At 44.7% G+C, this 13,087-nt stretch overlaps 1 protein-coding gene across 2 annotated transcripts in view; it reads left to right on the plus strand.

Annotated features, from left to right (window-relative positions):
• The first annotated feature begins 9,102 nt into the window (after positions 1 to 9,102).
• The window catches only part of RCOR1 (REST corepressor 1), a 135,028-nt gene continuing 131,043 nt past the window's right edge, over positions 9,103 to 13,087 (plus strand). The window contains exons 1-2 of one of the 2 annotated variants that reach the window (XM_038406611.2): positions 9,103 to 9,602; positions 9,742 to 9,801. In XM_038406611.2, coding sequence (XP_038262539.1) covers positions 9,410 to 9,602; positions 9,742 to 9,801 — 253 coding nt within the window. In that variant the 5' untranslated portion in view covers positions 9,103 to 9,409. The remainder of the gene's footprint in view (positions 9,603 to 9,741; positions 9,802 to 13,087) is intronic. The other variant, XM_038406610.2, reaches the window with a different exon arrangement.

The following is a 13,087-nucleotide window of genomic DNA, read 5'->3' on the forward strand; positions in this document are numbered from 1 at the left end:
GTAACTATCTCTTCTACTCTGAGTGACCAAAATTCTCATTTGCTGCAGCATGGCCATTGCTAACATATATACACCTGGTTTACACAAGAATATTCAAATACATTATACATATGGTGAGAGCTGCTTCTCAAAACTGAGGAAAATTAGGAATGGTTTTCTTTTAAGTGACAACCATGTGCATGTGTAACTTCAGTGTCACCTTGATGGACTATCCAAACTCTTGACCCTATGGAGGAGCAGGGGGCTTTGCTTGGTAATGAAGTCTATCAATGGTACTTATCTGTGCCCCCCCCCCCACTGTAGTATGTGAACATCTCGCATTCTGTAATGATTTATTCTCTCAAAACACCTGTGAGCTAGGGTAGTGTTATCCTCCCCATCTTACAGATGGGGAACTGAGGCACACAGAAGCTAAGTGTCTTGGAGATTGTCATGCAGGCAGCCTGTGGCAGAGAAGGGAATTGCACTCAGGTCTCCCAAATCCTAGGCTAGTGCCCTAATCGCTAGATCATCTTTCCTCTCTAACTCCAGTTAATAATTTAGCTGTAGTCACCACAGATTGATATGTAATGTATATGCTGCTTGTGGGCCTAAATCAATCATTGCTAATAAAAAGGGTCTCATTTATTGACTGGCAATAGATGAACCCTACTGCTTGGCAAAACTAATCACCCACTTTTTCAAAAGTTATTTGAAAAGACCTACTAATATACCCATTAGTGAGAGACTATATAAAATGGAGACAAGTGTGCTTACAAAGAGGGGAAGATTTTTGCTTTGGTGTCCTCACTGCTGAGCAGAAGATGAACCATGTTTGTTTACTTGTATTAGTTGTGCTCACAGGCCCCAGTCAAGATCAGGGCCACTTTGTGGTAGGAAGAAGCTGTCCCTGCTCCAAAACATTTATAATCAATTGTCTGACTGCATGTGAACACACACCTGAGCCAACTTGTAGCCCAATTGACTTCAGTGGAGCTCTGTGTAGGTACATGGGTGCACCTGCATGCACTCAATTGCAGGAACAGGGCCTAAAGCCCCAATCCTACAAGCTGAACAATGTGGACAGAACACCCTGTCTGCAGGGGTTCCTGCTGAAGTCAGGGAAGTTTCTGTGCCAGCTCAAATGTCAGCCCATGCAGATCTGCTTGCAGGATTGAGGCCTAAGAATGGTAAAGTTTACCTAAGATCCAACTGTATCAAGGGCAATTGGGGGTAAACTGCAGGAATGGAATTTGGCATTAAACTTTTCTTTCTTGATACTTGGTGGTATTCTCGGGGAGCCAAAAGTGCATCCACTTATTTTTTTAAAAAAATAAAATACTGTAGAGTGCGTGTGTGTGTGTGTGTGTGTGTGTGTGTGTGTGTGCATGTGCGCGCACGCAGTTCCTGCCTACACATTTATTGACGCTCTGGGCAGAGTTTTCTATATTGTTTGGAAAGGATTTTTTAAGCTTGTCCCATAGGACAAAAATCACAAATTGTGACAGTGTTAATATTCTTGCAAAGCTTAACCCCTTTTGGTGGGAAGGGATGTGGGGCGATGGGGCAGGAAGGTTGGAACAAACATTTAAAAGTTTTCCAAAAGTTAGAAGCTTAAGGGCTTGTCTGCGTGAGTGATGTTACCACTGTATCCCTCAGGGTTCACAAGAAAAAGTTTAGAAAAGTGCAGCGATATCTGCCTAAGTCTGCAGACAGCTCAAACAATAGTTCTGACCAACATCAGCTGTGCCATTCATCTTGGTGGAGCATTAACATGGACACTCACTGCTGTAACATGGACCCCATGTATAAACACCTCTGCTTGGGTGGGTAGAGAGGGAGTCCCCCTTATCCAGGACAGATCTCTGCTGGAGGAGGGACCAGAGCCTGTGGAAACAGGAATGGTAATGGGTTCCCCATCATCCCAACAGATGGCTCTTGTGTGGGAGGCATCTGCCACTTCTATTCCAGTAAAAACAACAAGGTGTCTTTGTGGCATCTTAGAAACTAACAAATTTATTTGGGAATAAGCTTTGTAGGCTAAAACCCACTTCATCAGATGCATGGAGTGGAAAATACAGTAGGCAGGTATAAACACAGCACATGAAAAGATGGGAGTTGCCTTAAGTGGGGGTGGTCAGTGTTAACAAGCCAATTCAATTAAGGTGGAAGTGGGCTGCTCTCAACATTTGACAAGAAGGCTGAGTATCAGCAGGGGAAAACTAATTTTTGTGGTGACCCATCCATTCTCGGCCTTTATTCAGGCCTAATTTGATGTCCAGTTTGCAAATTAATTCCAGTTCTGCAGTTTCTCATTGGAGTCTGTTTCTGAAGTTTTTTTTTTTTTTGGTTGAATTGCCACTCAAGTCTGAGTATCCAAGGAGATTGAAGTGTTCTCCTACTGGTTTTTGAATGTTGTAATTCTTGATGTCTGATTTGTGTCCATTTATTCCAGGGGTGGGCCAACTTTTTGCCCCAAGGGCCACATCGGAGTCCAAAACTGTATGGAGGGCCAGGTAGGGAAGGCTGTGTCCCCCAAATAGCCTGGCCCCTGCCCCATCCTCTCCCTCCCACTTCCTGCCTCCGTCAACCCCCTACCCATCCAACCCCCTGCTCATTATCCCCTGACTGCCCCCTGGGACCTCACCCCCTATCCAACCACCCCTGTCTCCTGATTGCCCCCCAGGACTCCTTTCCCCATATCCAATGCTCCAGCCCCCTTACCATGCTGCTCAGAGCAGCATGTCTGGAGCCACCCGCCTGGCTGGAGCCAGATGTACTGCCCATGTGGCAGCATGGTTCCGGGGGAGGAGGGGACAGTGGGGGAGGGGCCAGGGGATAGTCTCCCCAGCAAGGAGCTCAGGGGCCAGGCAGGACAATCCTGCAGGCCAGATGTGGCCCACAGGCCGTAGTTTGCCCACCTCTGATTTAGTCTTTTGCGTAGAGACTGTCTGGTTTGGCCAATGTACATGGCTGTGTTGTAGCTGTGTTGGTCCCAGGCTATTAGAAAGACAAGGTGGGTGAGATAATATTGTTTATGGGACCAACTTCTGTTGGTGAAAGAGAAGCTTTTGAGCTGCACAGAACTCTGAATTCTGTGCAGCTCAAAAGCTTCTCTTTAATCAGCAAAAGCTGGTCCAATAAAACGTTTGACCTCACCCACCCTGTCACTTGTATTCTGTGCAGGGGTAGGGACATATGGGACTTAATCCTACTCCAAATCAAATCCATGGCGAAACTCCTAGTAAATGCTACTTAATGTAAGTGTAGTACAATTGGGTTGAGTTAGAAAATTGATTTTATAAAATTGGCAGTAAGTTTGAGCAGTTAATGATAAAATATTGATTTTACTTTCCTAAAATACATAATATAAAACCATATTTTAATTGAGTCCTAATTTTCAGCATAGTCAAAGGTGATATAAGAGATAATAGGAAAAAATACAAAATTAGACCCTACAAAGTCTAATGCACATGCTTAACTTTGAGCACATTAGTCCTGAGTTAAACAGATCTACTCAAGTGTGTAAAGGTAAGCATATGCAGTAGTCTTTTCAGGGCTTGGGCCCCAGTGTCAACATAAACTCCTTTTTGAATCTAACTCAAACTCCTTTTCAAAGGAAAATCAAACTATTCCCACCACCCACGTTTCTGAAGTAGAAATACTGGAGCCTAGACTACAGAAAAGGATAACTAACATTCTGCCAAGTTTGCATTTCTATCTCTCATGCAATGTGTATATTATACTGTAGAACTAACACATTTTGCACCAAGAAATATTTGCAGCTGCCATGCTGGAAGCTTGAGAGCATCACTTATTATTCCTGTGATTTAGAACATCCTTTTGGAGAGGAGGGAAAAAAAGTGGAACCAGAAATTGCTGTTGTGAAATTAGTTTTTTTTGAATTAATGAAAATTTTTACTACAAAAAATCATTTTTACAATATACTGGGGGAGAATATAAAACTAGATTTTTTCTTTGTGCACATGTATACTGTGATTTTATATATAAAAGATAAACACACACAAACCGTATGTGTGTCTATATATAAGATTTCCGGATTCACTATGGAGCCTAGAATGTCAAGTCAGTCTGAAGTAATGGGAACAGCTACAAGCCTAGTTGAGAGCTATTTTTGTTTGAATTTGGTGATATTCCAATAATCGCTGGGATTTGTGGTTTGTTACTGTCCAATTTTTGTTTTGACTTTATGAATTACACCTGTGCAAAACCACAGGCTTGCAGCTACTAATGTGTGTACTAAATTTGAGATAAATATATACTGATTGTACAGTAGAACCTCAGTTACTAACAACCTCCATTCCCAAGGTAAGTCTGAAACGTTTGTAATTCTGAACGAAACTTTATTGTTTCAAAAGTTTACAACTGACCATTGACTTAACACTGCTTTGAAACTTCTACTATGCAGAAAAAAAAATGCTGTTTTCCGTTTTTAGTAGTTTAACACAGTACTATACTTTATTTGCTTTTTTTGTGGGAGGTCTCTGCTCCTGCCTGATTGTGTACTTTGGGCTCAACATGAGGTGTGGTTGAATAGTCAGTTCATAACTCTGGTGCTCATAACTCTGAGGTTCTACTGTGTACATATATAAAATGTATACATTGAGGGCCGGTCTACACTAGAAAATTAGATTTACCCAGCTACATAACTCACGGGTGTGAAAAATCCACATCCCTGAGCAGACCTAAGTCCCTATGTAGCTAATGCTAGAGCGATAGACTGAAGAATTCTTTCATCTAGCTACTGCCTCTCAGGGACGTGGATTTACTGCAATGACAGGAGAACCTCTCCTGTCACTGCAGTATGTGTCTACATTGATGTGCTACAGATGTCACTGCAGCTGTCATGCTGTAGTGTTTTAAGTGTAGACATAATTTGAGTATGTGATGGAGATGAATATAGACAAGAGGACATTATTCTGAAGGAAACTGATATATATTTCACAGGGGCTGGTTTATATATTTCTCTGTCCAGTTTCAAGGGAGAAAGTATAGTTATGAAAATTAAACAAGACTCTCTTGATAAGATAAGCAGCTATCTAGAAGTAAAATTTTGGGGTTGTTTACATGGGGACACTTAGGCCTGGTCTACGCTGGAAAATTAGGTTGATATAACTACATTGTCCAGAAGTATGAAAGCCACACTCCCTGAGTAGCATTGTTAATTTTACTTAAACCCTTGTGTATACAGATTAGGTCAATGGAAGGTATGTTGCTGTAGTGTGTTAAGGGCTTGTCTTCACTACTGGGGTAAACCTACTCCTCTCCAGCTACAAGAATAATGTATCTTGAGTTGACATTGTGACAGGCTGGTCACAAACTCCCTCAAGACTGTCACTAGATGTGCTGGAATACCACTGAGAACAACCCTCCTGCCGGAACAGGCGCCCCTCCAATCCTGTCTTGCTGAGTTAGATACTCCAGTCAGCTTCAGCCCAGACCCAGGGGTTGGGCCACACCTCTCCAGTTCACTGAAACTGAGATCCACTCAACTCAGGGGCTTCTTAGTTAACAGGGACTTTCCCAGCACCCTGTATTCAACCTTTCTGGGAACCTAAACCCCAAATGAATTCATTATACTCTGTATAAAGCTTATACAGGATAAACTCATAAATTCTGCCCTCTAACACTGATAGAGAGAGATGCACAGTTGTTTGCTCCCCCAGGTATTAATTGCTTACTTTGGGTTAATTAATAAGCAAAAGTGATTATATTAAATGGTAGGATTTCAGTGGTTCCAAGTAATAACAGACAGAACAAAGTAAGTTGCCAAGCAAAATAAAAAAAAAAACCACACTAGTCTAAGCCTAATACAGTAGGAAACTGAATACAGGCAAATCTCTCATCCAGAGATGTTTCAATAAGCTGCTTTCACAGACTAGATTTCTTCCTAGTCTGGGCCCAATCCTTTTCAGACCAATGTTGTGGTTTATGGCCTGGATCCAGCAATTGCTCTCACCCCCATAGTTAGTCCTTTGTCCCAATTTCTTTCAGGCATCTTTGAGTTGGAAAGGCCATCCCTTGAGCCAGCTGAAGACAAAATGGAGGGGCTTCTAGGGCCTTTTATATTCTCTCTCTTGTGGGCAAAACCCCCTTTTGTTCTTCTGTGCAAAATCACAGCAAGAAGATGGAGTCTGTAGCCACCTGGGTAAGTCACATGTCCATGAACGATTCAGCTTTTTGCAGGCTAACACCATTGTTTACAGGTTAGTTTGAATGTTCACAGAAATGCTCAGATGTCGACTGGCATCTCCCAAAGTCCATTGTCAAGTGTTTCTTGACTGGGCACTTACTCAGAATACTCCTTTCTCAAGAAGCTGATCAAATGCTTCACTGATGCTACTGAGAATCATGGAGATACAAGCACATAGCCAATATTCATAACTTTAAATACAAAAATGATGCACACAAAGCATAATCATAACCAGTAAAATTACAACCTTTCCATAGACACCTTACTTGACCCCATTGGTAAAAGATTTGGTGCAACAATGATCTATATGGTCACAGTTCATGTCAATATCACAAACGTAGCTTAAGTCAACTTACTCCTTCCACTCTTCCATTGACTTACCTTACTCTTCTTTGGTCAACTCTGGTACTCCAGCTCCCCGAGAGCACGCAGCTGTCAATTTAGTGGAACTTCACTAAACTTGCTAAATCAACACCCACTGCATCGATTGCAACAGCATGGATCTCCTCAGTAGTGAAGACAAGCCCCAAGGAAAATTAATCCAAATTAACTTTTAGACTCTCCTGCATTAAATGCCTGTATAGACACATTCAGAATTATATTGACTTTAATTCAATTTAGTTAAGTAAATACTTTAATTTTGAATAAGAGCATCCACACAGAGGTTTTAATGGGGTTTAACTAATCTGATTTAAAAGTTAATTTGAATTAATTTTCTTGTTCCTCTATGTAGACAAGTCCTTAAATTCCTCTTTCAATGCTATCATTCAGAATTGAGGTGGCCTTAATTTGGTTTACTTAAATTTTTAAGTGAATAATTCACACTCCTAATCAACATAGCAATCCTGACAAAACTGTGTTGTGTAGACCTGTAAGGCGGAGTAAACAGTAAAATAGTAAACAAGCCAAATTTAAAAAAAAAAATTCATACACTATCTTGATCAGCAGGCTTTCTCTCTGCCCTTTTCAAGTTCCCTCACATTTAAATGAGGGGTGGGGGAGGTGGGGTGTGACTGGAGACAGTTTGTCTGACATTCAGATAGCTGCAGCTAGTCAAATTGCAGCTTTAATTGTGCTACTGACCAATAAAAAATAGCTGCTGCAGGAGGTAATTTGAATTAGCAATAGAAGGTACAACCCATCTTAGATTTACTTTACTTTACCTCATGGTACTGTACTGTTCAAATAGTAAATACACTCTTACAGCTTGTGCATTCCAACTCTCTCTCTTTGGCAGGGATAGTCCTAATTTTTTCCCCCCAAAGTAGGAGTAAGTGTCATTGTCCCCCCTCCACCATCCCCCTAAAAAAACCCATCATTCACATTCAGTGGAAAAGGGAGAGAAAGGAAAAGTGCTCTTACTGCTTCACTTCTTTCTCCCTGCTTGTTTTGTCCTCATTCCTTTCACAGCCGCTGCCCTAGCAAACTGGTTGCTGCTATATTGATATTGCTGTAGCACCACTCAGTTTAGGATCAGACGTTGCAGCAGGCACTGTACAAACAGGTATGAAGATGAAAGTCCCTGCTGCTGATGCTGCAACTGCATCCATGTGGATATATTCCTGCACTCATGTGAAGCCCTAGAGCAGTAAAGAGGAGTCTTTGTGGGCTCAGATTTTTGTCTGAGCCGAGCTCCTTGCAGGATTAAGGCTCAAAACCCCTGTCGTGCTGTTGAATCAACACAGGCAAAAGTGTCTGCCCCCGTAGCTGTTTGCAGGTTGGAAGTGGAAGAAATGTGGAGTGTGATATATGGTTTGTGAGCCATATGGTCTGTCAGGGCCCAATGAGGGAATCCTCAGAAGAGCAGTTTTCATGGGAGCAAGCCCGCTGATGTCACAAGAGAAAGCTCTACAGGGTCAGACGCTTACACTGCAAACTCCTCATGGCAAGGACCTTATTTCTATAAGATGCAAGGCCCAGATCCTTAAAGGTAGTGGGTGCCTTTGGGGATCTGGGACTAAGAATCTGACCCTGCAGACATGCATGAGCAGTTTTCTGGGACAGCTCTTGTGAACAAACCTTGTCACATGGCCAAGAGTCTGCAGGATTGGCCCTCAAGGGCCTGATCCTGCTATCAGCTATGCAAGGACTGATCCCTCCACCTGGGTGGCACCCTGCTTCCTTCAGTGCCAGTCGGCCAGCATCAACCTCCCTCCAGCTTTTATTGTGTTTCATTAAACTCTGTCTGTTGCCCATTGTCCCCTGGCCAGGCGCCTGCTGCTCAGGTGGGTGGGGTAGCGGCTGCTGATTTGCCCCCCCCCCCTCCGCCTAATGCCCTGATCTTCCCTCCCCACGCGGCGCCACCGAGGGGGCAATTTGGCGAACTCCAGCAATTGCAAGGACTTTTCCTCCCCGACCGGCCAATCTCCTCGTAGCGCTCGAGGGGCGACTCTGCCCGGCCAAAGCCTGGGCAGGTCTCCCCACCCTGGTCCCCGTGCCGCCCCTCCCCCGCGAGGGGCCGGCCCCAGCCCGGGGCCACTTTGTAGCAATTAGTTTCTCTCTTTGTATGGGGGTTCCATTCAAACTGAGCGGCGTGTTCCGCGTAACCTTCCGCCAAGGGGAGGAAAATAGTCCCCAGCCCCGACTGCTGCCGAGTTCAAAGCACGAGGTTCGGAGCCCCCCCCCCCGGCGGGGGCCCCTCCGCCTGATCCCCCTCCCCCTCTTCGAGCCCCTCCCCCGCGCCTCTGGGGCCACGGCGTGAAACTCCCCCACTTCCCTCCCCGATACAATGTAGCCTTGGAAGGGGATGTATCACTGGGCGTAGAGATTGCAAAACCCAACCACGTACAGCGGGCGATGCGCCTCCACCTAACATGACAAACGGAAGCGCCGGGCCGGGTTGATGGACGGGGCGGGACGGCCAATGGCAAAGGCACCTGCCTCCCAAAATGTGGGGGCCGCCAATGGGAGGGCGCCGGAGCCGAGGGGGAGGTGGGGCCGCGGTGAGGCAGCAGCGCAGGTTGACGAGCGTCCCAGTGCAGGGAAGTGCAGCGCTGGGATGAGCCTCAAAGTTCTAGCCCTCGCCGTGCAGGGGATTTAAAGCGGCCGCACACTGAAAGCGCCTCAGCCTCTCTTCCCCCCCCCCCACTCCTCCTCCCCTAGCCGGGGGCTTTACCAGCTGCTGCTCCCAGGCTCTAGCAGCCCCTTCTCCCCCCCCCCTCCAGCAGCCCCCCCCCCCCGAGTTAACTCTGATCTCTCTGCCAGTTTCACCCCCAAATGCCAGCCATGATAGAGAAGGGCCCAGAGGTCTCAGGGAAAAGAAGAGGCAGGAATAATAATGCCACCGCCGCCACCAGTGCCAACAATAATGGGAATAATAAAAGTTTGGCGGCAGCAGCGCCCAATGGAAATAGCAGCAGCAACTCCTGGGAGGAAGGCAGCTCTGGCTCCTCTAGTGATGAAGAGCATGGTAAGTCCGCTGAAGTGGGAGCCTCAAACTCGCTCCGGGATTTTCTCTGTTAATCTCTCTCTCTCTCTCACACACGAATCAATGAAGCACGTTCTTTCTAACCCGGTCTCTCTCTCTCTCTCTCTCTTTGACATCTCAGCAGGAGGCGGCATGAGAGTTGGAGCCCAGTACCAAGCCGTGGTTCCTGATTTTGATCCGGGTGAGTTATTGTGTCTCCAGTGTCTCCTAAGGATTCAGCACCATTTGTGTGTGTGAGTGGGGTAAGAGCCGCCAACGGCTGTGTGTGTGTGTGTGTGTGTGTGTGTGTCCGGCTGGAGATCCGACATCCTGCTTTTGGGAATTGGGGTTAGTGTTTGGATTGAGCCGCTGGACGTAAGACTGTTTTATTGGGGGGTGTGGGAGAGGTCACTTTGTGGCATTAGATTTCTGGTAATTAAAAAGGGAGGGGAAAATCAACAACTTTTGCGTGTGTGTGTGTGTTCACCCTGCTGTCCAAGGAAAGAACAGCAACAAGGGGGGAACGTGTAGGGGAAACGTGCCTCCAGATTGGGGGGGGGGGAGGGGGAGAGGGAGATCTTTCCTTTTCCATGAAATAGAACCAAAACTATAGCTATAGATCTATTTACGTCCCTCCTCGCCCCCGCCCTCCCCCAGGGAAATATGAATATCTCACTCTATGGCACGGAAGCAAGAAGGATTAGCTGTGCTATTTTCTCCCCCCCCCCCCCTTTCTTCAGGTGTGGTTAGTTTCATATTCACAACGATCGGGTTGGGATCTGGGTCTTTAGGAGAGTAGCGTGGCACTAATTAAAAGGACTTTCATCAGATTCCCTGGCAACTAATATGAAATCGAATCCTTTAGTGGGTTTTCTATTCCCCTACCCCAGTACTTTTAAAAAATACATCCCTCCTCCCCCCAAAACGAGATATTCAGGGCCAGAGAAGAACCACGATTTCCCCCCCCCCCCAACGGTTAATAAAAGAAGTCTAGATGCTTTTCCAGAGGGCGCTTTGCAAACAGGGAGAAAAGCAAGGAAGCTGATTTGGCTAGGAGAGACCGTAAATGGCAGTTAGATTTCCGCTCCCCCTCCACACGATTTATATGTTTGTGGGTTCGACCATAAGGGTAGAAATAAAAAAGATGAAGTCACAAATGCCTGTTCCTCTTTTTGAAATGTATTCGATTATGGCTGTTTTAGTCAAACTAATGTGGCTGTTTTAAAAAAAAAATTCTTAAAAAGAACCAGTTGGTTGCCAAAATGTTCCACATTCCATCTATTCTGCTGCAGTTCTTTGTAAGCTAATTTAAAGTGGTATGGGAGAAAATTGTGAGCAAACAAAGGAATTGTAGTTGTACTGGAAGGCATGTGATTCAGACAATTTAGTATAGACGTGTCTACAGCTGTGTGTGTAGAGGTAGACTGTCGACTTCCTTAGTTTTTAAATGTGCTTTTTAATTGTTCTTTTGTAACTGTTGGTTAAAGCTAGTGGAAAACCTTCCTACTGTCTGGAGGTCTTAACACTTGGAGTTGCCTCTTGCATTTCTCAAACTTAATTGAATCCTCTGTACCTCTCAGCTTAAAAGAACAAAACAAAACACACGACTTGAAAATAACAATAGTTCATTTCTCAGAACAAACCAGAGAGAGTAACTCCTGCTGTTAATTGACTTATTAGATCAATCTAAATTCTGAAATGTATTTTCTTGAGAATGAAGATGTTTTGGGTGCCTTTTTATTTAATGGAATAGGTTGCTTTTTCTCTATTTTTTACACTGTTGCAGTCTCTCCAAATCAATTAACTTATGCATTTTTTTGTGGATACTCAGGTTGAACATCTTTTTAGTTACAGCATTTCATATAGTTATTTATAGATTTTATTTGTATTGCTTCTCTCTCCTTTCTTCTTCCTGGGTAGACATTTCTCACTGGTTCTTCTGATTGACAGAATAGGATACAAGGTCTCTCTGCTGAAGTGAGCTGTAGCTCACGAAAACTTATGCTCTAATAAATTTGTTAGTCTCTAAGGTGCCACAAGTACTCCTTTTCTCTCTGCTCATGGAAACTCCATTTTTTTTGTTGACCACTGGGGGAAGGGCTTATTAGGTAGCAATTGACCCTCTTTTTCATTCTGTAGGTCAAGCACAACATTGATGTAACATACATGGATCCTACTGGCTTCTAGCCAAGTGTTACAAAAATACTTTATGTTTTTCATTGAACCTTGCAAATCAGTTCTCTAACTTACCTCATTTCTCTACTAGAGTGACTTTTTTCTTACTGCTGTGACTGAACTGAATACATTTAGGATTGCATTTATTTTGTTCTAGTTTTCAGTTAAAGTTGTAGATTTACGTATGCAAAAGTTATTGCATTCATTACTGACTTATCTTTCTTCCAGTGGGGTGGGAAGTGTATGACATAGCTGGAAAAATAAATGCAACTTACACAACTTCAGTGGAAGTTCAGCCTGAGTAAACAGTGCAGTACTTAGTCCATAATAGCCTGATAGAAAGTAAATAAGCAGACTTTCATTGACTTCAATGGGATTTGGATTGGGCCCTTATTGTGGAACTAATTTTTAGACTTAATTAAGAGTTTAGTGTATACTCACATCTACCTTCTACTTAAGTAGATTGGAAAACTAATGCTAAATTTTATCAAACTACCTTGGTAGTTTTGCAGTTAAACTTTGTTCACAAAAATGTATATTTTCTCTTCTGAACGTCCCTATTCAGTTTTTAATTTGATTTTTTTTTTAAATAATAGTATGCATTCCTAAATAACTGTACTTCTGGAATATAATGCCAGTCAAACTGTGTTAATTTCAGCTATCTGGAGTCTATCTCTCTTAACCCTAAACAATTGTTTGGCCTAGAAATTCCTATGACTACTACATTCAAATAGCACAGTGTTATAATAATGCACAATGACTGTAGGTTCAGTTTATCAAACATCCTATTTCTAGTAGGGAAGAACAAAGGATTTGTAAAACCAGCTGGTTCTTTGCCCTGGCCTATGCTGGGACTCTAGGTCGGGGTGGGCAAACTTCAGGCTTGCGAAACTATGAAAGCGTGGGTAGGGAAGGCTGTGCCTCCCCAAACAGCCTGGCCCCAACCCATCCAACCCCCCTGCTCCTTGTCCCCTGACCACCCCCTTCTGGGACCCTCTGCCCCTAACAGCTCTCCTGGGACCCCGCCCCCTATCCACACCTCCACCCCCTGACAGCCCCCTGGGGACTCCCACGCCTATCCTGCCCCCCCCCCCCCCGCACCTTACTATGCTGCTCAGAGCAGCAGGAGCTCGCAGCCCCGCTCCGGAACCAGCCACGCTGCCCGTGCTGCCCAGCAGGAGTGGCAGGCCAGAGCGATGGCAGTGTGGCGGCATCGCTGCGGGAGCGGGGGGAGGGGCTGGGGGCTAGCCTCCCCAGCTGGGAGCTCAGGGGCCAGGCAGGATGGTCCCACGGGCTGGAGTTTGTCCACCTCT

This window comes from Dermochelys coriacea, chromosome 6 (genome assembly GCF_009764565.3).
Source record: "Dermochelys coriacea isolate rDerCor1 chromosome 6, rDerCor1.pri.v4, whole genome shotgun sequence".
Classification (NCBI taxonomy): domain Eukaryota; kingdom Metazoa; phylum Chordata; order Testudines; family Dermochelyidae; genus Dermochelys; species Dermochelys coriacea.